At 42.8% G+C, this 26,761-nt stretch overlaps 3 protein-coding genes and 1 long non-coding RNA gene across 5 annotated transcripts; all 4 read right to left on the reverse strand.

Annotated features, from left to right (window-relative positions):
* Positions 1–10,976: 10,976 nt before the first annotated feature.
* On the reverse strand, positions 10,977–12,035 carry LOC146959856 (uncharacterized). 2 transcript variants are annotated; one of them, XR_015035578.1, is made up of 4 exons: positions 11,655–12,035; positions 11,462–11,523; positions 11,320–11,368; positions 10,977–11,223 (listed from the first exon to the last, which is right to left on the reverse strand). It is a non-coding gene; the product is annotated as an uncharacterized LOC146959856 (long non-coding RNA). The 2 variants fall into 2 exon arrangements; XR_015035577.1 differs by having other exon boundaries at positions 10,977–11,228.
* A 6,086-nt stretch (positions 12,036–18,121) lies between these two features.
* LOC146959857 (tripartite motif-containing protein 16-like) lies at positions 18,122–19,724 on the reverse strand. Its single transcript, XM_085772838.1, has one exon. It carries the CDS (start codon positions 19,688–19,690, stop codon positions 18,122–18,124), a length of 1,569 nt encoding a protein of 522 aa, XP_085628964.1. The 5' UTR covers positions 19,691–19,724.
* A 1,308-nt stretch (positions 19,725–21,032) lies between these two features.
* LOC146959858 (tripartite motif-containing protein 16-like) lies at positions 21,033–22,548 on the reverse strand. Its single transcript, XM_085772839.1, has one exon. It carries the CDS (start codon positions 22,512–22,514, stop codon positions 21,033–21,035), a length of 1,482 nt encoding a protein of 493 aa, XP_085628965.1. The 5' UTR covers positions 22,515–22,548.
* Positions 22,549–23,997: 1,449 nt separating this feature from the next.
* On the reverse strand, positions 23,998–25,983 carry LOC146959859 (tripartite motif-containing protein 16-like). Its single transcript, XM_085772843.1, has 2 exons — positions 25,550–25,983; positions 23,998–25,344 (listed from the first exon to the last, which is right to left on the reverse strand). Exons 1-2 carry the CDS (start codon positions 25,958–25,960, stop codon positions 24,052–24,054), a joined length of 1,704 nt encoding a protein of 567 aa, XP_085628969.1. The 5' UTR covers positions 25,961–25,983; the 3' UTR covers positions 23,998–24,051.
* Between the last annotated feature and the right edge of the window lie 778 nt (positions 25,984–26,761).

A 26,761-nucleotide genomic window follows, 5' to 3' on the forward strand; every position in this document is an offset into this window, starting at 1 on the left:
AACCATTGTGCAAAACCTGTTTGTTGTGCCTTTTTGCTGATAAGATGATTTGCTGAATTCTTCTTCCATTCCTGCAGCCTTTTGTCTCAATGTTAACGATGGCAAAAATGTCCAGATATTTTATTACTTTATGAAAATAAATGTCTGTGAGTTAAAAAGAAGTGGGCTACACATTTCTGATTTGATTTGGCTTTTCGTGTATTTGGTTAAACACATATAAGTAACAGGAGAGAGAGAGGTCCGCTGGGTGAGCTAAATTAACTGTTAACGGGAGAGAGAGCGGCGCACCGCGCTGTCAAAGCTCGTCTCAGCCATCGGTCTCAGCAGCTGTGTGCTTTCAGGGCAATATAGACACGAACCAGTCGTTCAGGAATCATTTACAACTCTATGTATGTTAGTGTTATTTTTTCCTAAGTAGTGGCCCATCCAAACTTACTGTGGCCCGTCCAAAACTGAAATCCTGGCGCCGCGCCTGCTGTAACCACACTTGTTAAAGGCTAAAATTTCAGTTAGTTGGTACAGCTTTACTCCAAGGAATGTCCGATGTCCATGGAGTGGAGGCTTGCAGTGATACAGACTGGTGTCCTGGATGACGTGGAGAGGAGGGGGCTATGTTAGCACAGGAAACTGTCCTCAGGATCCCAAAGAACGCACTTGTTTTCCTACACAATGCCTTTGTGGAACACAACGCACTGGGTGAGCTCATTAAGGAGCTGCCAATGACGCAGAAGACCACGCAGGACCTCCAGATGCAGGGCCTCCAGATGCAGGGCCTCCAGATGCAGGACCTCCAGATGCAGGGCCTCCAGATGCAGGACCTCCAGATGCAGGGCCTCCAGATGCAGGACCTCCAGATGCAGGGCCTCCAGATGCAGGACCTCCAGATGCAGGGCCTCCAGATGCAGGACCTCCAGATGCAGGACCTCCAGATGCAGGGCCTCCAGATGCAGGACCTCCAGATGCAGGACCTCCCGATGCAGGACCTCCAGACACAGTCACGCTTCTCCCTTCCACCAAGAGGAGGGATGATGATCTGGAGGACAGAGAACCCCCCCCCCAGAAGCCTGGACTGGAGGAAGAAGAGGTTGAGGAACAACCTCCTGAGTGAGGATCACCTCACCAAAGTCGCCACTGATGAGGACGGCAGCGGATCTGCAGCCGTTCCGCAGTCAGTGGAATTTCGGCGTTATGCTTTATCAAAATATTAAGAATTATTATTGTTATTAATATTGGCATTATTATTCATCATTGAGTTGTCATTATTCTACTTACCAATGTTCTCCACCCTTCCATCCAGCAGTGAAAACCCTCCCATTCATTACATAACCTCTGTTTCCATAGTAACGTATTGTCTTTCTACAATCGCATTGAAAGAACATACGCAAATACGCAAAACAGAGGTTATTTAATGAATGTGAGGGCTTTCAGAGGTAATCAGGCCGTCTACAGGGCCGTACACACCCCCTGAGGCCTGAGCAGCTTTTTTATTTTTTGCTATTTGGTTAAGTTATTTTAAATTGTTTTGAAAGGAAAAATAAATTATATTTTGTTTTTTGTTTTTAAAAAAGGAAAATAAAGGGTTTTGTAGGTTTTTTTTTAGTTGTTCATTATATTGTAACCCTTTCTCATTCTCTCTTATTTTAATTTATTTTTATTGTTGATTTGTCATTGACAAATAAAACAGTTGTTGCATCTGATGTATTGTTTCTGGTGTTGTCTTTCTTTAAACACTTCAACATGTCATTTAATTTGTAACAAACTTAGAGTAGTTAAATAATAACAACCCAAGACACAGTACAGCACCTTCCAATTCTTTTTATTTTTTAAACAAAGATTCAATAACAACCAAATAAAACTTAAAATGTATGTCGTCATGGCGTTAAGCCGCCCAACGACTCTCTAAACAGACACAATAACACAGCGCTACGGTGTTGGAGACTCAAAAAGTTCCTATGGCTCGTTTCTAGACCCACCTACGGAGCAAATAGATTTGCTGCTGCTAGGGGGCAGAGAGAGAATTTTTTCCATAAAAACAAACAAAAATAATTTATTAAATTTCAAAAACATTCAAACTACTAGAAATAAAAAACACCAACATAAACAAAAAAGTTGCGGGCTCAGGTCTTGGGGGTGGTGGCCTGGGGTCCGGCCCTGCTGATGGCCACTCTCCGGGGTCGTAGGGGTCAGAACTGCTGGGGGGTAAATACAGGAATCTTGAAGTTAATTTGAATACCTTTTAAAGACTTTTTCAAGACCTTCTCAATATTTTTCAACACCTCACCGCCGCTTCAAGCTGTGACCATTTACATCAGTGACACTTTTAACTGAACAGTTCTAGTTTGTGATAAAGACTATAGACCACTATGATACAACAGAGTTCAAAAAAGGCTGGGATAATAAAAGGCAAGGTTTATAATAAAAAAACATTGCTCAACTCTCACAAAAACAACAATCTTCTTTTCTTTTTCATGAACCGGTTCATCTTTGTTTTTTAATAAAACAAATAAATTCACACACTTTCACAATGTTTTTTTAGGACTCAAACTCTTGGACAGCTAATTCAGAAAAAATACCTTCAATATTTAAGACTTTAAAAAGTTGTGAAAAGACTTTTTAATACTTTTTAAGGGTCTTCATTTCCCCAAAATTGATTTATCACCTTTTAATACTTTTCTAGACCCCGCGGATACCCTGTGCTGGGGGCGACCCCAACGTTCAGGTCCCTCCTCGTCCAGCTGTTATTAAAAAATAAAAATGTCTTTCCCGTGAAAAGTCTCCTCCTCATCTTCCTGCTCCTCCTCCTGAAGTTCAACAGCGTCTACAGGCAGAGGATGTTGTCATGTAAACACCGGTCAGACTAATTGTTTGTAAAAACTACATATACAAATGAAATGTCCTTACCCACAAAAACCTCATCGTCACCTTCCTCTTCCTCTCCTCCCTCACCGTGGGCTTCACCCTCTGGATCCTCATTTTGATCTGAGAGAACACAAGACAAACACAAAAACATAAGTTAACATATGTAATGGTTAAATTTTCAACACATATATTAAATTGTCTTCTGCATTACTAATCTGTTATGGCTTATTATTATAATTATTATTGCTGTTATTATTTATCTTTTAATTGTCATTATTTTACTGACCAATCCTGTCACCTTTCCTTTTAGAGCTTCTGCAGTTGAATGAGCTCTACAAACCATGCCAATCATTAAATCAGCTCTGTTTTTCCTATTCCCGTATTGTCTTTTACAGTTCCATTTAAAGAACATACACACATTTGCAAAACAGAGGGATAATAGGGAAGAGTGCCACTTTGGAGCTGCTGATTCATCACCTTTCCCAGTGATTCATGGACTGGAAACTTTGGCTACCCCCCCATTTTGGGGTACGCTGATTCTAAAATTAGCAATGAATCACCCTTTCCGGGTCACTTCCGGGTAACTTTTGAACGGAACGTCGTAGAGACTTGGGGGTGGTCTTAAATTGTTCCTGGTGGATTTAGAAGCAGTTTTTTGTCCTTCTTAAACCGTGGTGTCGAATAATTGTCAAGAATCGTGGAAATGTACTAGTATTGGTATCGGTATATAAGAAAGTTCCAGCCTCGATGGCGAGACGGCAGGAACTGGCTGGGATGTGTTGTTTTTCCTTAATATGGGATGGATACCTATTGTCCTGGGCCAGTGGTTAGAATGGGGGGGCCAGTGATCTGCAAATTTCCCTCATCGTCTACCCCTGTGTTCTCATCGACCACGTCCCTCAGCGTGACCAATCCCAGCACCTCGTTGTTCACCTTCTGGACGATGGCCAGGTGGGATTTACCTGGAGAGACACAGAGAGACAGAGATGAAAATAGAGATCATCTGTCAGTTCATCCACTGCTTTTACTGTGGATTCAACATTTTAGGATTTGATTCTCCAAACTGTGAAGGAACCAACTGGGGGGAGGGAGGTGACTAATTACACTCATGAGCCTGGATCAGTCATCTTAGATTATTAACCTATATTATAATGAAATTACATTATTAACACATTCATAGGCTATTTGATTTACATCTCTGAATCTTCCAAGGGTGTTTTATTTTGAAGGGTTTTCTGCTTCCTGTGTGTAACACTAATCTCAGACCAATCCTAACACTGATAATGCTAACCAACTGCTAACGCTCATAATCAACTTCTTACACTTTAACCAACTGCTAACCGCCGTTAGCAACTGCTAATAGGTACTGTACATGTCCGCCAAGGGAGGCCGAGGCTACGCTGCCTCATTGCGTAACTCTACTGAGTGTGAGCGGCACCTGAGGCCTGAGCGGCTTTTTTATTTTTTGCTATTTGGTTAAGTTATTTTAAATTGTTTTGAAGGGAAAAATAAATTATATTTTGTTTAAAGGAGCTTGAGGCAAGATGAAGGAAAAAACTCCTTAGCGATACAACGGCCGTAGCGGCCGTCAGGGTTACTGCAGCATCAGCCAAGCTGGTGCGGGAGCGCATCAACTCTCCACAGCTGCAGTTGATGCTGTGACAGTGACACTGTGGCTGAATTGGAAACGGCACAACGTTACTATACCAGTGTTTTACATTAATCAGCCGCCACAGTTTGGTTTGGGTCCGCCGCAGCAGTCTCTCACAGGAAAAAAGAACAGCTTCACTGTCTCTCATCTCTGCCTCATTGTAAAACTATTTATTTATTTATTGAAGTAGCCTAAATATGGTGATTGTTGTACGTACAGAGCCCCAAGGCTGCGCTGCTCACACACACCTGAAGCTTCACTTTTCATTCAAATGAACTAATGCGACTGCCACAGTGCCACTGTTAGATTTCATCACTGAGACCAGCATTTATCTCCTAAAAACAATTCAACCAGCCGGCAGAAAACCTCTAAAAACCTGTGGGGAAGTTACTGGGCTGGTTTTCTTCCCTGGGAGGAGGACAGAGGTTGACCGGCCGATGAGCTCAGCTCCCCGGCTGCAGCCTCTGTGACGAGCTGCTGCTGCTGCTGCTGCTGCTGCTGCTGCTGCTGCTGCTGCGTGTGTGTGGCTCTGCACTCCTCCGAAAAATGTCGGAGCAAATCTACTTAGTCAGACGTTATTTGGATAAACTGACAACAGATTGGGAATCTAAACTGTCACTTTCTCGCATGAAAAAATATTAAAATGTAAGAAAGTGACGTTATTTCTCTACTCGCTGCTCACGTAACTGTTCAGGCTGCAAGACATCCGCCGACCGCTGGGCGCAAGCGGAGGAAAGCAGAAGCTGCAGCGTCATTTGACGTCACATCCGCGGACAGCGCGGGAAATTCGGACCCAGAATTGCAGCTCATTATGCAGCACACAGCCTGTTCAAGGCCACGGAGAGATACGCGGGTGGGCTCATTCTTTTTGGTTTTGAACGCTTCATCGCCCATTAGCAGTAAAAAACTTAAAACTCACGTGCATTTCTTGCCTCATGAACCTTTAAAGAAAGAGAAAAAACAAAACCTCAACAGAAACCTCTACAGCCCCGTAGCACAGCAAATGAAAAGCGTCTAAAAGCTGAAACGAACCTTGGGGATGTGATGCAGCCGCCCTCATTCACAACCACGAGCCACAGTCACACGTTTCTTCTGCCACGGTCTCAACTACAACTCCCATGAGGCACTGGGAGCTCGTGTTTCTTCTTCTTCTCCTACGCCCATATCTGAACTTTTGAACCTGAACGTTGTTTCCCCTCTGCAGCTCACTCTCACATAGACTGGGGAAGAATAACAGAGGGTTATTATGGTGGTTGAACACACCCAGGGCCTCAAACTACACCTGTGGATTTTCATTTGACGTGGTTTAAAAAAGAAATTAAATAAAAAAAGCCTATATTTAATTCATAGGATACATTTGAACTGCATAGGAACATATAATTGGTTATGATGATAAAAACAATCCCGATTTATTTGTAAAAAGAAGAAATAATTCTGCAAAACATTGACAATGTATTTGTTCATCAATAAATGTTTATAGTTTATGTTACAGCACCTTTACAATGGATTAATGTTAAACATAAAAAATGTTGACCTGTTTTTCTTCTTTTCATATATTTTTAACCAAAGCTGCACCTTAAAAACACACCAGCTGTGAACATAACCTGTTTATTATAGGCTATACCTCATAGATTCTACTCTATGAGGTATAGCCTATAATAATTAGTGACGAGTCAGTCTTGGTGAAAGTTAAATGAACAGAAGGATTTTTCCTGACACATTGATTCACTTACAATTGAACCAGCTTTGCCTTTATTAATGTTAGCCACTGTATATGAACATCAGTGTGTGCATGTGTGAATGTGTGTGTTTCCTTTTTCCACTCTCGACCAGCTGTGTTGAGCTGCTCTGATTTGCCCGTGTAGGAAACTGTGCTGGTTTGAGCTGTGAGTTGAACAGGCTCATCTCTTGTCACCCCTGTGTATTATTAGGCTCTATACATGTCACTTCCAGCCTGTAATTAGCCCGGCGGGCTAACGAAGGGCTGATGGGAGGCAGGACCTCTGCTGCTCCCATCTGCTCCCCGACATTTATTTGTTTATTTCTAAATCGAGTGACTTTTCTGGGCGAAGGAACCAGGAGCGCTGTGCAGGTCTTCATCCGTCCTGTAGCTGTGATTATGCTGTGAACCAGCCCGACCTGACAGGAAGTGTCGTTGGCATCAAAAGACGCGGCACATTAGTGGCATAAAAAGATCCCGCAGTGATTTTAAATTCAGACCGCTCCTCTCTTGAAAGCCACGACTCGTTTTATATGTGAAACTTCAGACGAATCTCTTGCACTTTTGCTCAATAATGAATCACACGTCAACCTCCCCTTCTTCAGCTACAGTATATTAAAAAAAGTCACTGGTTTCCAGCATCTCTTATCTTGATTGGTTGCTGAGGTGAGACCCACAGACTGAAGCAGTTATTTTGGGGATTAATAATTTAGAAATATGCTTCCTGTCTTCCCTGTCACAGAGTTTCTAACCTTTCAGATCAACCCTTAAAAAAGTTTGTTGTGTAGTTATATTGGGTAATGATCCTCTCTTAGAATTAACAATTTGAGCTTTTCTCTGACAGATTAAGTGACTGATTCTTTTTAGCTCATATAGAATAAAAAATTTTTTTTTAAAAACGATGATGTGCTATATTTTATTCCTTAAATTAATCTGACACATTCTCATTACATTTTACTTTTACAAAAAAACATTTTTTTGAAATTTTTTTTAAAAATATTGTGCAATGTGCATTTGTTCACCTTTTTTACATCCAGAGAGTCCAGGTTTTGAAAAGGGTTTAAGTTCACTTTATAATGGATTATGTTAATTTATAGGCTCCTACAGTGTTTGTGTGCAGATAAATGTTAAAAATGCTAAAGACTAAAAATCAAGAGAATCGGCAATATCGTAGGATCGCAATTTAAATCGAATCGCCATCCAAAAAATCGTAGAAGAATGGAATCGGGAGAAAAGCATATCGTCCCAGCCCTATTGGAGGTGCATTTAGTTTTTAGTTTTTGTTTTCCTGTGACTAACTGAAGATCAGCTTTGCTCGGTCATTATAAGATCTGAGTCTGTGATGACTCAAAGACAAATCTCTGTTGTAGCCTTTGATTAGATAAATAAACGAGCATCACTGTTTGATTCACATCCTCCGTTTTCATCCAGCAACATTAATTGCCTTGTTTAATTTGCATAACCAAGCTCCTCTAAACCTTTTTTTTTTGTTTGATTTATCTTTGGCCCTTGTTTCTCTCCCAGCATCATAACATCCAAAACAAGCAGAGCTACCGTATCATCTCCCTTTTTAAAAAAAAAAATTCTTTTAACAAGGAAGCAGTGATTCCAGAAACATTTATTCAAATCCCACAGCGGTTCAGTGGCCCGTGTGTTTGGCAGCTCTCCTCAGGCCTTTGCCAAGATGCAGACGAGGAGCCGTGTGAGCCGGGCTTTGAAAACAGACGATCAAAGACGACTGCGCTTCTGGTAAAAGCATCAAAAATCTGCTCCTCCGTCCCACGGGTTCGGTCATTTAAACCGGTCCCAGTGAGACGTGCAAAGGTTCGCGAGGGCTCCGCGGCGTGGAGACGACCCGCAAAAAGATTTCAGAGCTGCAGCGTGTACACCTAGGTGTGCATATTTATAGATTTATTCTGAGTCATGTCTGCTAATGATGTGTAGATTCATGCATTTATGTGGAAAGACTGCAAGATGATCATGAGGAAAATGCTACTTTATAGACCTGTACGTGCTGAAACCCTCTCCCTTTCTGCAAATGTAAAGTCTAGACTCTGTTCTACATGTCAAGCATCAACATCCCTCTGATGGGAAATAGCTTCTCCTAATCAGCTGTTACAGTAATGCCTTGCTCATCCTCATGATGATACTGCAACTAAACATTTGGAGCACAACAACAGGTGCCACTGCTCCAGACTTGAAGATGCATCATGCTGGACATAAATTAAACAAAACTCAAAAAAAAAAAAAAGATTGATTAAATTACAAACTACTCATATTGGGCAAAAAAAAAGAAAAAAAGTGACACGTACTCTTACTCAGAATAAAAGTTGAAACCCATATAGTCCACCCTCTCAAATTAAATTAACATCAGCTTCATGTTGGAAACTAATTGGTAAAATCAGAGTCGCCACGAGGGAACCAATCACTGATCGTGAAGCATTGATGCAGTGTTTCATTTCATTTATTTAGATCTCCGTTAGCTTTGGCAAAGGCCATCGCTATTCTTCCTGGAGTCTACTTTCACAGATGAACTGTCCATTGCAGTCGATAAATACAAAAATAACAACATCCATAACCACAACAACTCACAACGATCTACAGGACAAAACAAGACAAAACAACAAAACATAAACAATACAAACAACATATACATATTACTGGACCTTATTCATTTCCACAGTGTAGCTATTAACCATAGTTGTGAAATAATCAGATGTTCAAAGACATTTGTTCCTCATAATTACATTAACTTACAGACACAGTACCCAATACACAAGCAGACTGAAGATATTTCAAGTAAATCAGACAAACACTAATTAATTGTGCCAAATAGCTTCAGCTAGATAGAGGCTGTTTGACTAATAAATGTTCTTTCAATAGCTCTTTAAATCTGTATTTGTTATGTTCTTGGATAATATGTTCCATATCACCATGGCCCTATACATTACCGTGCTTTTCATCTTGTTTGTTTTTACTTTGGGTAAGGTGAATTTACCCTCCGTAGCATGTCTTGTTTTGTAACAATGTTAATCCGAACTGAAAGACAATCATGGTCAATAGTGAGAACATACAGCGCCACAAAGCATCTCAATTGATCCAGAACTCCATGGAGGACAGTGGTTGTTGGGGTTTCCATATGTAGGCTACTGTATGCTCTGCAACAACTCCAGTACAGATAAAGGCATGTATGGAAGAGACAGAATCATATATAAAGTTATATAAAGTTCTCGCCAGCATCTCTGGACTGACCTTTTATGCATATTATCCTCTTTTCGTCTTTGATATAGTCCCATAAATTGTGGCCTTTAGAGGGAATAAAGTGTAAACCGTAAACTAGTTCAATACACATTCACTTCATTATAATCTTTCGAACACCAGAGGATAAGAGCACATGAAAAACTACACTCAAAGTGTAGCTTCTTCTCACACACAGCACGAGATCTGCTTAAGAGACAAAACGGTATTGAAATAGTGTGTGAGACAGAAAGAGAGAGAGAGATCGGGGAACCTCAGATGAACCTCTGGCCTCATTTTAAGATCTTGTGACAGCTGAGAGACGAGAGTTCAGACAGGAGAGGGAGCGCAGCCGCGATGTAATGAATCCTATAAGAATAAAGGAGAGACAGATGAGGGAGTGTCAAGAGGAAATACAGGTTTCATTATATAACGTGATCATGAGGAGTGACTGACAATGACACTTGTCAAAAGTTGCTCTCGCAGAGTGAAGATAAAGTACAAAGTTGTTTCCACGCCACTTGTGGGATTCTGCGTCTTCGTCGTCGTCGAGCAAATTAGGAGACGGATGAAAAAAAAGAGAAAAAAAACATCAAATGCAGCAAAGTGCTTTAATTCTTTTAAAGTGGAAGACTATGTTTCATTTTTACCTCCCTTGGCAGCTGTTGTGCCCTCAAGCAAAGCGTGTACTTCCCAGCTCCTCCGCTGGAGCAGCAGGAATCAGGAAGTCGGTCTCTCTCCTCTCCAAACTGTCTCACCTCGCTTTGATTCAGGGTTCCCAAACACTCGAGGTCGTGACCCCTTAAAGACGACGCTGCTTTTACCAGCGACGTCTCATCCACATTCGGGGCCCTATTTTCCTGGCGCAACTCAGGGGGGCGCAGCGGGGCGAGCCCTGGCGCAGTGGCATTTTCCTCCAGTGCAACAACGTGCTGATTCGGTAAATTGGCAGACTGCTGCACAGCATGAAAAGTGGGATTTTCGTCCCCGTAAACGCCCGCAGATTTCCCTAATTACCGGCAATTAACGACAATTTATGGACTACAAACGTCGCGTTCGTCCGTGCCACATACTGACGGAAACGAACCACTGGTGGAGGGGCTAATTAGCATATGAATCGCGGCGAAACAGCGCCGGGTCAGAAGGCGTTAATGGCTCTAATCAGCATATGAACAGCAGCAGCCAGGCGGGGCTTGAATGGCCTCACTCAGTATTGGTTGAAACCACTACTCTTAAACCAGAAAAATGACTCGGGATTGGTTGATATATATACTTTTAAACTAGGAAAATGACTCGTGATTGGTTGATATGTATACTTTTAAACTAGGAAAATGACTTGTGATTGGTTCATATGTATACTTTTAAACTAGAAAAATGACTCGCGATTGGTTGACATATAGGCTACTTTTAAATTAGGAAAATGACTCCTAATTGGTTGAAATATTGTTATCCTATGGACATGAATTTATTGAGCAAAGAAAAATTGCCAGCAACATGTTTATTCACAGAAAGAGCTTTATTGGCATAAATAATAATAAAAAATGTATGTATACATAGCACAAAACACAACACACAGCATTCTCCTCCATGATCATACGGCACAGCTCTGTTTGCTGCGTCTGGGATGTAGGTAACAGATGACACTCTTTTTTAATTTTGTCCATGTTGTAAACATCTGTGGTGTGTTGCCCTGTATTTAGGATTTGCCTCTGAATGTGAGGCTGCAGAGCTCCAGAGACCTTTTCACAGCTTCCGCCTGCGCTGCAAGTATAACACAGATACACTTAGGCACAGCATTAACATGCATCCCCTTACATTGAACAGTAAGCAGAAAGTACTAAACGTTACTTACACACAATAGTGTCTTTATCGGCATCAGGCACAGTGGTCACGAGGTCAGTCTGTGAAAACAAAATGTACGGTTAAGATGAGTATCTGTTTACGTTTTTCCTTATGCAGCAGAATGAACACATAGCCTATTCTTTAAATCTTACCCTTGCTCTGGTTTGTAGCTCCTCCAAGTTGCCTCAGAGTTGTGAAGACGGCGTACTGCATCCTGTAAATACACAGAAACACAGTTTGATAAAGCAACACACTGGTTCAGGCTACTTTTAGCTTGGGCTACGGAAAGAAAGCTTTACTTTGAGGCTACTTAGCTTAGCAAGCAGGCACCGAACATATTCTTACCGCAATTTGGGGATTGCATCCGTCTTTTCCTCTTAGAGTTGGGCTCCTCTGGCCTGTTTTTCATCTCCAAGGCATGAAGGCAGTCAGTCCGAGTCTGTGTCGGCGGTAGTTATCTGACGAGACAGCCCACTAACAGCGTTCAAAAGCACTCTCCTCTCGTCGGTCTGCCGACTTGCTGTGGAAAGGTGTTCGCGTCCACGCAGAGGAGTTGAGGGGGAGGCGAAGTATGTCTATGGTTAAGACGCTGTCCAGCCATTGTAGTCAACGAATCAGCAAAGTTAGAAAAAGTTGTGAAGAAGTCTGTTTACTCCTTGTAGCCTCGCATCACCAGGCTCTTCAGACAAGCGAAGAACTCCTTGCAAGTACTTCCGTGTTAGTCCCGCCCATGACCTCACGTGATTGGATGAGTCTCGTCGGGTCCTCCAATCACAGGGGGTTCATTGTTATATGGAAGAACTCGCGAGATGTGGTTTGCCCATCTCTCAACACTCATTCCAAAATATATGTTCAAAGTTGTATTCATTAGACAAACCTGGGAAAAGTCCCATTTAAATTGTCTAGTTAAAATGTGGTTGCTTTTCACTGTTGTGGTTGTTGTATTAATATTTTTTACATAACATTGTAGTAGATAACACATTTTACATAATTTTTAAAAACCTATTTAGATGATGATTAAAGTCAATTTGTTTGTTTTTTCTCTGAATATATTTCTTTTAAAATAGTTGGGTTTTTTTTGTTTGTTTGTTTTTGTTTTTTTACATATGGCCCTAATACACCAGCGTACTTCTCAGTATTGACAAAATGTGTTCAAATGCATAAAAACTTTTTGTGGATGTTTTAAATTGACAGTGGGTTTTATAAGGATTAAAATGAAGTTAATACCTTTTAGAAAAATCTTACCTGGAATAACACTCCTCCTGCTACCAAGCTACATTGATTTGCATTTGTATAGCTCACAGCATGATCATTTACATGTTAAAGCCTTCCCTTGAATTAGGGAGAGGGGGGTGATGGGGGGGAAACTGCCCAGCACAATTTCTGACAATTCACGACAATTCCCGACAGTTGTGGGTGTTTCCTGCAAATTGTCGTATGCATTCGCAAACCTGAACTTCCACGACAATCTACAGTGCCGCTAACTGTCGAAAATCCCACTTTTCATGCAGTGCTGTGCGCTGAGATGGGAGTGGCCGCGCAGCAGGGGGAGGTGTCGACAGATTCACCGTGGCGCAGTGACAATTTGTTGCCGATAGACCGCGCGGAGAGTGCGCCGAAAGCTCGCCAGCTCCAACCTGGTCTAATCTCAGCGCAAGGCGAAGTGCAGCCAGCGGACTGGTATTTTGACTGCCCAGCGCGCAGTGCAGACACGTCACCAAGACCTCACAGGCAGATTTCCACAGTTCCAGGCACATTTAAATGCAATTCATTAATAATAATAATAATAATAATAATCAGACAGGGGTTAAAGTTCTCCGTCGCCGCGACGGATTTCCGTCAATTAGAAAAAATGAGGGGAGAAAAAAAAGGCTACACGTGTTTTTGTTGAGGTTTACTAACGCTGCTCTCAACCAATAAAACTAGCCAGGACCGTTGTATTAACCTAGTGGTTCTCAACGGCTGGCGGGCGGGGGGGGGGGGGGTCGGCTCCCGGTCGGTAATTTCTCCTGCTAATCAGTGAAGTAAAAAAGTAAGAGTGTGGGGGATATTTTTCGCACTACCTGGCAACCCGGGCCTGCCTGCACGTATGAGCCCGGTGACGTGACTGTCACTCGCTGGAGGCAGATACCGGTCCATACCGGTCTATACCGGTCTATACTGGTCTATACCGGTCTATACCGGTACGTAGTAGCGTTGGCTCTCCTGCTGCTGTTGACGTCGGCACGAGCGGACGGCGGACCTATTGGTCATATGTTGGTCCGCCGCCGCGGTCCGAGCGGACGTAACGGCGCGCATTTGGTTTCTTTTTTTTCTTTTTTTTTACCGTGCATGTCCGCGCCCGCGGTGCAGCGCTGCACGGACAAACAGCAGAGGAAACGGCCCTTGAATGGCTGGTCCAGACCAGGTCCAGACCCATAGATTAATATGAGATTTGTTTTTGCTCCCCACTAGACCAGTTCTGAGTTCAGTTTAAGTTTCATACACTCCAGCCATTCTGGCCTTGTTGCCTTACAATGATAGGAACCTTAGTCAGTAGGCCTAATCAATGTTTTTTTTTTTTCTATCTGAAACAGAGTACACCAGAATGAACACCAGAGTACACCAGAATGTTCTTCTCAGAGTACACCAGAATGCTTCATTTATGTGTTAAAATCACAATTTTTTTCTGGGGTGGAATACCCCCAGACCCCCCTACAGGGGTTTGGTGACTCACCTTTTTGACCAATTCAGAGTTTGCAGGCAGTGTGCATCTTCAGGTTTATGCATATGCAGAATCATTTATTGAAGAATCAAAGAAACAACACTTTTAGAACAAGGTTCCTTCATCAGGTTTAAAATACAAGGCAAAAATGACGACAATAATGCACACCGGACGAAGGAACGCTGAGTGGGGGGGATTTGTTTTTGCTTTAACCCCTGTAATCACAATAACCCCTATTTATTGTAACTATCTGAATCAGCACATACACGTATATCTATATCGATTGTCCCGTCACACTGATGACAGATCAAAGGCTGTCTGCATGTGTAATGGAAACTCAGCCTGACTGAATTAACACAGATGAAACCAGGGAGGGACTGAGACAAAAAAGCAGCCGTGGATGTCCCAAGAGCAGGACAGTGAGGATGGATTACTGCATGTCGCTGCTGTGTTGACACTACACACTGTGCCGTTGCGATGATCCGCTATATTTATTTATTTACTTATTGATTTATTAGCGGGCGAGCGGCCGCATCGTCACGCGACCATAACAAATAAAACTGAAAACAAATAAACTATCATCTCTCACAGCAAACCACTATCAGCCTCGGCATCAGATAGTGAGCAGATATTCACATCTCCCATCTCAGGTAAATTCTAAAGAAAAAAGAAAAAGAGAGACGCTCCGTGATGCCTCCGTTACGCACAGCTGTTTGTTATGTTGTGATCTGTGCACACGGGTTTAAATATAGGTTACTAAATATGAGTGTCTTTATTAATGGAAAAGGTGTGTGTGTGTGTGTGTGTGTGTGTGTGTGTGTGTGTGTGTGTGTTTTGTTTTTGTTTTTTTTACTGGGCAACAGCTCTCAATATGTCAGAGCAAACCTGGATAACATCATAACCTCCTCCCTCCCAGACTACTTTTGCATCATCAGCCCGTGAGGTCTGTTCACGCGACCGGACACTGCCAGCTTGGACCGGACCAGAACATCAGTTTCCTCCCGTCTCACTTGCTGTGAGAGATGATAGTTTATTTGTTTTCAGTTTTATTTGTTATGGTCGCGTGACGATGCGGCCGCTCGCCCGCTAATAAATCAATAAGTAAATAAATAAATATAGCGGATCATCGCAACGGCACAGTGTGTAGTGTCAACACAGCAGCAACATGCAGTAATCCATCCTCACAGTCCTGCTCTTGGGACATCCACGGCTGCTTTTTTGTCCCAGTCCCTCCCTGGTTTCATCTGTGTTAATTCAGTCAGGCTGAGTTTCCATTACACATGCAGACAGCCTTTGATCTGTCATCAGTGTGACGGGACAATCGATATAGATATACGTGTATGTGCTGATTCAGATAGTTACAATAAATAGGGGTTATTGTGATTATTAATTGCATTTAAATGTGCCTGGAACTGTGAAAACCTGCCTGTGAAGTCTTGGTGACGTGTGCACACTGCGAGCTGGGCAGTCAATTGCCTCCCTCTTCCACGTGAAATAAAACGTGCGCCTCCCGCGCGCGGCGGATTTAAAGGCAAGGAGAGGACTTCGTTGTAAACAAATGCACATGGCCGAGAGGAAGGTTAGTAAAACAGAGGAAAGCGACCAGACTTGCATAGTTTCCTTTTAATGGGCTTTATGCACAGCTCCACTACTTCCTGAAATAAGCCAGCTCCTTCATTTCCTGTCTTACATTATTGGACCAACTGATTAATCCAGGTGTGTCTGAGTAGTCACAATGGTCAGACACACCTGGATTAATCAGTTTGTCCAATAATGAACATTAGTGAGTTCACACACAAGACATGTATTGTTATGCCTGTAGTTGAAATAATACAATCTCATATTTAAACTAAGCAGCTGAACCCTATAGCAAAATATGGTCTAACTAGATTTTTTTCCCTCTTCTTTTTTTTTTTTTTGGTCTTGGTCTCGGTCTCGGTCTTGAGCTGAACTGGTCTTGGTCTTGGTCTTGGTCTTGGTCTTGATACTCTCTGGTCTTGGTAGTGTCTTGGTAGTGTCTTGGTCTTGGTCTTGGTAGTGTCTTGGTCTTGATACTCTCTGGTCTTGATACTCTCTGGTCTTGGTAGTGTCTTGGTCTTGGTAGTGTCTTGGTAGTGTCTTGGTCTTGGTCTTGGTAGTGTCTTGGTCTTGGTCTTGGTAGTGTCTTGGTCTTGATACTCTCTGGTCTTGGTAGTGTCTTGGTAGTGTCTTGGTCTTGGTCTTGGTAGTGTCTTGGTCTTGATACTCTCTGGTCTTGATACTCTCTGGTCTTGGTAGTGTCTTGGTCTTGATACTCTCTGGTCTTGATACTCTCTGGTCTTGGTAGTGTCTTGGTCTTGATACTCTCTGGTCTTGATACTCTCTGGTCTTGGTAGTGTCTTGGTCTTGATACTCTCTGGTCTTGGTAGTGTCTTGGTCTTGATACTCTCTGGTCTTGATACTCTCTGGTCTTGGTAGTGTCTTGGTCTTGATACTCTCTGGTCTTGATACTCTCTGGTCTTGGTAGTGTCTTGGTCTTGATACTCTCTGGTCTTGGTAGTGTCTCGGTCTTGGTCTTGATACTCTCTGGTCTTGGTCTTGGTCTTGGTCTTGGTCTTGGTCTTGGTCTTGGTCTTGATACTCTCTGGTCTTGGTCTTGAGCTGAACTGGTCTTGGTCTTGGTAGTGTCTCGGTCTTGGTCTTGGTCTTGATACTCTCTGGTCTTGGTAGTGTCTTGGTCTTGGTCTTGGTCTTGATACTCTCTGGTCTTGGTAGTGTCTTGGTCTCGGATTAGGCGGTCTTGACTACAAGTCTACCGAACAGAGCAGCACTTTTAATTTTGTTGTATTGTTCACAATATAATGACAATCACGGCACTGTGACTTTTGATTTGTCTTTATTTTTTTTTTTAAAGAGTCAAAATCAACTTGAGAACTGAAAGATAAAAGCAATGAAGCAGTTTTTCTTTTCTTTTTATCCAACCAGAAGTGGGGCAATATCACCATGAAAGTCCAGTCGAGTTATGTCCGCTTAATCGTCCAGCCGTGATTTTCGGGCTCCCGGAAAAGGCTTAATCCACTGCGGCTGGCCCAGAGATCCAGCGTCGAAACCCACGACGTCGTCCGTCCGCTGTAGGGTGAAGAGGAGGCGCAAATCAGTGCCAGCCTGGTCGCACATTAAAACTCCCACACACACATACACATACACACATAAGTGTGGTCACTTCCCTTTAGCAGGTAAGTTGTAGGCCCATCATAATCATCACAGGTCAGACCCGTCCCCTGGTCTCGCTGGCAGGAACTCTCCCTTTTCACGGAGGAGGACAGGTGATGTGAGAGGCTGCTCCAACCCAGACGCGTCCGACCGGCTCTCTGTCTGTTCTCTCCACCATGGCGTTCTCTTTATTAGGTTGCCAGCACACAGCTGGCGAGCGAGCCCGCTGATTAGCGGCGCACCGCTTTTGCGTCAGAGTCTGATGTGTTCACGGAACAGTTCAAAACAGGTAAGTAGGCAAGCACCATCATGAGCATAATAAAATATTCAAAACATAAACATAAGAGATAAAAGAATCACTACACCCAAACAAATCAAACATCACACTCATTTTTGCCATAATTTACCTGTTCGTTATACTGTTCACAAAAACACCATTCTATGACATCCCCCCCCAATCTCCCGTTCATTCAGCCTGGTGAGGGAGGGGTGGAGGGGGGTGGTGTGTGTGTGTGTGTGTGGGAGGGGGGGTTCTTATGATGCAGAAAACTTGCATATGTTTTTTCTCCTCATGTTCCTACACTAGAGAACTTGTTCTTCTTGTCACCAAACGAGGCTGCTCTCTCTCTCTGACAGCTGATAATACCGCATGGAAAGCATAAGAAACGTCCAGATCTGGATGTTTCTTATGCTTTCCATTCATCTTGCTGGTATTTCAAGCAAAAAAGAAAAATACTATGTGATTAACTCAGGAAATTAAAGGATTACAAATTTTAATCGTTTGACAGCCCTAATTATCGTACAATATTTGAAAATAGACCCCGTTTTCAGAAATATTTGTGATTTTTTTTTATATTCGTCTTGAAAACTTTAGTGGCCCTCCACTGAGATGACAGTGCCAGCAGTGGCCCCCAGCTCATTTGAGTTTGAGACCCCTGCTGTAGAAGGACAGAATACCTGCTCTGTGATCCAGGTACACACCGATTCTGGAGGACTGAGGACCTGAGACTGGAGTCTGGATCTTGTTGAACCAAAATGTGAAACTGTTGTTTTCACAACATAACCCCCAAGATTTGTCATTGAATCCAAATCCACATTCATTTCCTGCTCTGCTGATATTCTTGTATGCGACTGCTACATAAACTTCTCCTCTCCACTCCACCTCCCAGTAACAACGTCCAGTCAGACTCTCTCTACTCAGGACCTGAGACCATGTTGTGAATCTGTCTGGGTGACTAGAATAAGACTGTTCTTCACTCATAAATGTTGCTCTTCTGTTTCCCTCAGATAAAGCCAGCCATGTGTTTGCTGTGTTTGGATCCAGTGTGATTTCCTGTGAATATCTTAAGAAGTCAGCTCTGGTCCTGGGCTCTGGTGGTGACAGTAAAACATCCACTTCAGTCACAGTCAGTGAGATGTTTGTCCATGTGTCTCTCAGAAGGTCCTGTAGTTTGTCTCTGAGCTCTGACACAGCTGCTGTCACATCCTCAAAGTGTCTGAGAGGACGGATATTGATCCTGGATGAGTGTGTAGTTTTTCTGAGTGCTGACAGTGAGGTGTAGTTGTGTAGAAACTGGGTGTGATCCTCTGTGTGTGACAGCAGCTTCAGCTCAGCGTCTTTCCTCTTCAGCTCAGTGATCTCCTGCTCCAGCTTCTTCTGAAGCTCTTTGACTCCACTCACTTGAGTTTCCTGCTGGGATCTGATCTGCTGCTTCAGCTCAGAGCTTCTTTTCTCCATGAGACGGATCAGTTCAGTGAAGATCTTCTCACTGTCCTCCACTGCTTTATCAGCAGAGCCATTGATGGCCTCCACCTCCTGTTGAAGCACCTTCACATCTTTCTCTCTGTCCTGGATTCTCTGCTGGATGTTTTGTCGACTCAGCTCCAGCTCTCTCTGCTTCTCAGTCCTTTCTGCTGCAGCTGAGACTGTGTCGTGCCCTTTATGTTCATCCACAGGGCAGAGATAACAGATACACTGCTGATCAGTGCGGCAGAACATCTTCATCACCTCATCATGACGAGAGCAGATGTTCTCCTGGAGCTTCTTGGTTGGCTCCACCAGCTTGTGTTTCTGTAATGGAGCTGCTTCATAATGAGGCTGCAGGTGTTTCTCACAGTAGGAGGCCGGACACGTCAGACAGGACTGGACAGCTTTGAGTTTCCTCCCAGTGCAGACATCACAGGCTACATCTTCAGGTCCAGCATAGCAGTGATCAGCAGGAGCAGCTTGGAGTCCAGTCTTCTTCAGCTCCTCCTCTAAAGCTGCTAACATGGTGTTTTTCACCAGGTCAGGCCTCGGTGTGAAGTCCTTCCTACACTGAGGGCAGCTGTAGATTTTCTTCACATCCTCTTCATCCCAGTGGGTTTTAATACAGTTGAAGCAGTAGCTGTGTCCACAGGGAATAGTCACTGGATCCTTCAGTAGATCCAGACAGATGGAACAAGAGAAGGTCTCCTGGTCCAGATGAACTCCTTTCTGCGCCATTTCACCTCCTCACAGTCTCTGTCCAACAGTCTGACTTTCACTTCTCACAGACAATGACTGTCTGAGTTTCACTTTCCTGGAACAGAAACCAGTTTGAGCTCTGATCTAAACAACAAGTGAGGGAACAAGGAAACACATGAACAGGGTGCAGCTCACTTTGTTTGAAAGCAGGAAGAACAGGGAGGGTTGTCTGTGTTGTCTTGATCTGAAAAGGGAGAATAGCAGTCACTGTAGTGAAGTAAAAAGTCCAGTATTTCTATCTATAATGTGGAGGATAAGTACAAATGTGCAGAAAACAGAAATAGTGTTTTCTTTAAGAAGTAGAAGAAACAAGGAAGTTCATGTTGCTGAGGACAACACATTTATTATTACTTCATCCCTCTGAATAAATATCTTTCCCCAAATAATCCACAGTCTGACGTCTCAGCATCAACAGTGTTATTGTCTGTTTGTATATTTATCTTTACTTATTCATCTAACCACTCACTGGATACTTGCTACAACACTATAAAAGGAGGAGTTTTGGTTATACTTTGCTTTTTGCCATTTATAAAGGAAATTTGTGAATATATAAGAAGTCATGAAAATAAAACTATTCTCATGGTGTTTCATCTTCTTATACAACCCTGTGTCAAACAATAAATAAATGAACCTTGTGAGTTTTATTTATAACAGTAAGATGAGCAAAAATATCTAATATCTTAAAACTAATTCAGATTCAACTTGTTTTCCTTTTCTATTTATTCATGTCACTTCTGACTGGATATTTTTTAACAGGAGCTTGCTGTGATTCAACAAGGCCACTAGATGGCGATGTTAGGCCACTGCTACAGGAGCAAAGAGGAACTGAACAAACACTGGTCCTGCAATTCATTGTAGTTTATTGAGTTCGTGCAAGAGACAAATTATACAAATATGAAACATTACAATGGATTTGGTCACATATTGAATCAGTAAAGTTTGTTAAATTACTTTTGTTCAGTGATTTCATGCAGATTCACATCAAACAATCACATTGTTTCACCTAAATCAATCACTGTGGAGAAATGTGAGTTTAGGTAAAGAAACATCATCATGAGCAGTGATCTCCTCCACGGCTCCAGCTCCACCTCAACAAACTCAAACATCAACACAACAAGAAATGACAAGAGGTCAAAGTCCCGCCCATAATGTTTGATTGACAGCTGATCTCTGTGCAGTGCAGAGACACAACAGCAATGAGCTTTTAGTAACAAACATGGAGACTAAAGAAAGTGATGAACTAAAATACAGATTTTTACCAACTGCACCTTCAATGATCTTTGTCTATTTGAGTTTACACAACTCTGCTGTGGTTTTAATGTTAAAACCAAAAACATAGTGAAGCCGAATTCCAGCATGTAGAGGCTGAGTGAATGTGGTCTGGACTCTGTGGAGGAGAGTCATGGTTTCCACATTCATTTCCTGCTCTGCTGATATTCTTGTATGCGACTGCTACATAAACTCCTCCTCTCCACTCCACCTCCCAGTAACAACGTCCAGTCAGACTCTCTCTACTCAGGACCTGAGACCATACAGTAAATCTGTCTGGGTGACTAGAATAAGACTGTTCTTCACTCATAAATGTTGCTCTTCTGTTCCCCTCAGATAAAGCCAGCCATGTGTTTGCTGTGTTTGGATCCAGTGTGATTTCCTGTGAATATCTTAAGAAGTCAGCTCTGGTCCTGGGCTCTGGTGGTGACAGTAAAACATCCACTTCAGTCACAGTCAGTGAGATGTTTGTCCATGTGTCTCTCAGAAGGTCCTGTAGTTTGTCTCTGAGCTCTGACACAGCTGCTGTCACATCTTCAAAGTGTCTGAGAGGACGGATATTGATCCTGGATGAGTGTGTAGTTTTTCTGAGTGCTGACAGTGAGGTGTAGTTGTGTAGAAACTGGGTGTGATCCTCTGTGTGTGACAGCAGCTTCAGCTCAGCGTCTTTCCTCTTCAGCTCAGTGATCTCCTGCTCCAGCTTCTTCTGAAGCTCTTTGACTCCACTCACTTGAGTTTCCTGCTGGGATCTGATCTGCTGCTTCAGCTCAGAGCTTCTTTTCTCCATGAGACGGATCAGTTCAGTGAAGATCTTCTCACTGTCCTCCACTGCTTTATCAGCAGAGCCATTGATGGCCTCCACCTCCTGTTGAAGCACCTTCACATCTTTCTCTCTGTCCTGGATTCTCTGCTGGATGTTTTGTCGACTCAGCTCCAGCTCTCTCTGCTTCTCAGTCCTTTCTGCTGCAGCTGAGACTGTGTCGTGGCCTTTATGTTCATCCACAGGGCAGAGATAACAGATACACTGCTGATCAGTGCGGCAGAACATCTTCATCACCTCATCATGACGAGAGCAGATGTTCTCCTGGAGCTTCTTGGAGGGCTCCACCAGCTTGTGTTTCTGTAATGGAGCTGCTTCATAATGAGGCTGCAGGTGTTTCTCACAGTAGGAGGCCGGACACGTCAGACAGGACTTGACAGCTTTGAGTTTTCTCCCAGTGCAGACATCACAGGCTACATCTTCAGGTCCAGCATAGCAGTGATCAGCAGGAGCAGCTTGGAGTCCAGTCTTCTTCAGCTCCTCCTCTAAAGCTGCTAACATGGTGTTTTTCACCAGGTCAGGCCTCGGTGTGAAGTCCTTCCTACACTGAGGGCAGCTGTAGATTTTCTTCACATCCTCTTCATCCCAGTGGGTTTTAATACAGTTGAAGCAGTAGCTGTGTCCACAGGGAATAGTCACTGGATCCTTCAGTAGATCCAGACAGATGGAACAAGAGAAGGTCTCCTGGTCCAGATGAACTCCTTTCTGCGCCATTTCACCTCCTCACAGTCTCTGTCCAACAGTCTGACTTTCACTTCTCACAGACAATGACTGTCTGAGTTTCACTTTCCTGGAACAGAAACCAGTTTGAGCTCTGATCTAAACAACAAGTGAGGGAACAAGGAAACACATGAACAGGGTGCAGCTCACTTTGTTTGAAAGCAGGAAGAACAGGGAGGGTTGTCTGTGTTGTCTTGATCTGAAAAGGGAGAATAGCAGTCACTGTAGTGAAGTAAAAAGTCCAGTATTTCTATCTATAATGTGGAGGATAAGTACAAATGTGCAGAAAACAGAAATAGTGTTTTCTTTAAGAAGTAGAAGAAACAAGGAAGTTCATGTTGCTGAGGACAACACATTTATTATTACTTCATCCCTCTGAATAAATATCTTTCCCCAAATAATCCACAGTCTGACGTCTCAGCATCAACAGTGTTATTGTCTGTTTGTATATTTATCTTTACTTATTCATCTAACCACTCACTGGATACTTGCTACAACACTATAAAAGGAGGAGTTTTGGTTATACTTTGCTTTTTGCCATTTATAAAGGAAATTTGTGAATATATAAGAAGTCATGAAAATAAAACTATTCTCATGGTGTTTCATCTTCTTATACAACCCTGTGTCAAACAATAAATAAATGAACCTTGTGAGTTTTATTTATAACAGTAAGATGAGCAAAAATATCTAATATCTTAAAACTAATTCAGATTCAACTTGTTTTCCTTTTCTATTTATTCATGTCACTTCTGACTGGATATTTTTTAACAGGAGCTTGCTGTGATTCAACAAGGCCACTAGATGGCGATGTTAGGCCACTGCTACAGGAGCAAAGAGGAACTGAACAAACACTGGTCCTGCAATTCATTGTAGTTTATTGAGTTCGTGCAAGAGACAAATTATACAAATATGAAACATTACAATGGATTTGGTCACATATTGAATCAGTAAAGTTTGTTAAATTACTTTTGTTCAGTGATTTCATGCAGATTCACATCAAACAATCACATTGTTTCACCTAAATCAATCACTTCCTCACTGATAATTATCATGATATTTACACTTTGATCAAACTTCATAGACCTTATATGTGATTCAACAGTATCAATGTACTATGATTATAGATTTCTTAGTTTCCACAGTGAAAACAAATCTCAGTGATAAAGGTGGTGATTTCTCTGTTAAGGCCCAAACAACAACACACAAACACATCAACACAAATATCCAACAAACATTTAGAGCTCAGAGAAGTTTCTATTTTCATGTGGAGAAATGTGAGTTTAGGTAAAGAAACATCATCATGAGCAGTGATCTCCTCCACGGCTCCAGCTCCACCTCAACAAACTCAAACATCAACACAACAAGAAATGACAAGAGGTCAAAGTCCCGCCCATAATGTTTGATTGACAGCTGATCTCTGTGCAGTGCAGAGACACAACAGCAATGAGCTTTTAGTAACAAACATGGAGACTAAAGAAAGTGATGAACTAAAATACAGATTTTTACCAACTGCACCTTCAATGATCTTTGTCTATTTGAGTTTACACAACTCTGCTGTGGTTTTAATGTTAAAACCAAAAACATAGTGAAGCCGAATTCCAGCATGTAGAGGCTGAGTGAATGTGGTCTGGACTCTGTGGAGGAGAGTCATGGTTTCAGAGACGCTGTAGAAGGACAGAATACCTGCTCTGTGATCCAGGTACACTCCTACTCTGGAGGACTGAGGACCTGAGACTGGAGTCTTGATGTTGTTGAACCAAAATGTGAAACTGTTGTTGTTACAATCCAATGCCCAAGATTTGTTATTGAATCCAAATCCACATTCATTTCCTGCTCTGCTGATATTCTTGTATGCGACTGCTACAGAAACTTCTCCTCTCTTCTCCACCTCCCAGTAACAACGTCCAGTCAGACTCTCTCTACTCAGGGCTTGAAACCATCCAGTAAATCTGTCTGGGTGACTAAAATAAGACTGTTTTTGACCCATTAATTTTACTTTCCTATTTCCATCAGATAATAACAGACATGTGTTTGCTGAGTTTGGATCCAGTGTGATTTCCTGTGAATATCTTAAGAAGTCAGCTCTGGTCCTGGGCTCTGGTGGTGACAGTAAAACATCCACTTCAGTCACTGTCAGAGAGATGTTTGTCCATGTGTCTCTCAGAAGGTCCTGTAGTTTGTCTCTGAGCTCTGACACAGCTGCTGTCACATGCTCAAAGTGTCTGAGAGGACGGATATTGATCCTGGATGAGTGTGTAGTTTTTCTGAGTGCTGACAGTGAGGGGTAGTTGTGTAGAAACTGGGTGTGATCCTCTGTGTGTGACAGCAGCTTCAGCTCAGCGTCTTTCCTCTTCAGCTCAGTGATCTCCTGCTCCAGCTTCTTCTGAAGCTCTTTGACTCCACTCACTTGAGTTTCCTGCTGGGATCTGATCTGCTGCTTCAGCTCAGAGCTTCTTTTCTCCATGAGACGGATCAGTTCAGTGAAGATCTTCTCACTGTCCTCCACTGCTTTATCAGCAGAGCCATTGATGGCCTCCACCTCCTGTTGAAGCACCTTCACATCTTTCTCTCTGTCCTGGATTCTCTGATGGAGTTTCTGTCGACTCAGCTCCAGCTCTCTCTGCTTCTCAGTCCTTTCTGCTGCAGCTGAGACTGTGTCGTGGCCTTTATGTTCATCCACAGGGCAGAGATAACAGATACACTGCTGATCAGTGCGGCAGAACATCTTCATCACCTCATCATGACGAGAGCAGATGTTCTCCTGGAGCTTCTTGGAGGGCTCCACCAGCTTGTGTTTCTGTAATGGAGCTGCTTCATAATGAGGCTGCAGGTGTTTCTTTTTTTTTTTTAAAGTATATATTTTTTGGCTTTTCATGCCTTTATTCGATAGGACAGTTGAGAGTGTGACAGGAAATGGGAGGCAGAGATGGGGGGAATGACATGCAGGATAGGGCCGTCCGACGCGGGACTCGAACCGGGGCCGCCTGCAGCGAGGACTATAGCCTCAACACATGGGGCGGGTGCTCTACCAACTGAGCTAAACTCCGCCCCGGCTGCAGGTGTTTCTCACAGTAAGAGGCCGGACACGTCAGACAGGACTTGACAGCTTTGAGTTTTCTCCCAGTGCAGACATCACAGGCTACATCTTCAGGTCCAGCATAGCAGTGATCAGCAGGAGCAGCTTGGAGTCCAGTCTTCTTCAGCTCCTCCTCTAAAGCTGCTAACATGGTGTTTTTCACCAGGTCAGGCCTCGGTGTGAAGTCCTTCCTACACTGAGGGCAGCTGTAGATTTTCTTCCGGTCCTCTTCATCCCAGTGGGTTTTAATACAGTTGAAGCAGTAGCTGTGTCCACAGGGAATAGTCACTGGATCCTTCAGTAGATCCAGACAGATGGAACAAGAGAAGGTCTCCTGGTCCAGATGAACTCCTTTCTGCGCCATTTCACCTCCTCACAGTCTCACAGTCACCTCTCACAGACGATGTCTGAGTTTCAATTTCCTGGAACTGAAACCACTTTGAGCTCTGATCTAAACAACATATGTCTCTGCAGTGAACGGGGCCTGTCAGCTCTTCCTCTTCACCACATGTTGGTTCCGCCCAATCTTCAAACTGTAGATCTAAAGGGGAGGGAACAAGGAAACACATGCACATGAAAGTGGCGCTCACTGTGTTTGAAAGCAGGAAGAACAGGGAGGATTGTCTGTGTTGTCTTGATCTGAAAGGGAAGAATAGGCAAACGTCTCTGGAATAGCTGTCAATGTAGAGGACAACAAGACAACATTTCCAATCTGAGAAGTACAAAGGTGCAGAAAACATAGTCTACAGTCAAGTCAAAGTACTTCTAGATTGTACTTAAGAAGTCTTTGAGTAAGCTCAGTTGCATTATCTCTGCCATTAAACAGTTTTAAAGAAACAGGTTTATCTTTCTGTATTTTTTTTCCCTAAAATAACCCACAGTCTGACACCTGAGCATTTTATCATCCATGGTCATATATCTTCATGCCACCGGTGGCTGTATATCTACTTTAATAATTTCAAAAATGAAAGCTGTAGCTGATGCTGCTAATAAAAAAAGTGAATAAATATATTGTTATACAACCCTGTGTCAAATGATAAATAAATTAATCTAGTCATAGATTGCATATTAACAAAACACGGATTAAACCGATCAGCTCCAGTTTTGAATTTCGTGTTAAAGAGCGACATTCCCGCGCGGCGCACACGAAATGACGTGTTTTACA

The sequence above is a fragment of the Trachurus japonicus genome, unplaced genomic scaffold, assembly GCF_045865225.1.
Source record: "Trachurus japonicus isolate A0001 unplaced genomic scaffold, Traja_1.0 AP030998.1".
Classification (NCBI taxonomy): domain Eukaryota; kingdom Metazoa; phylum Chordata; class Actinopteri; order Carangiformes; family Carangidae; genus Trachurus; species Trachurus japonicus.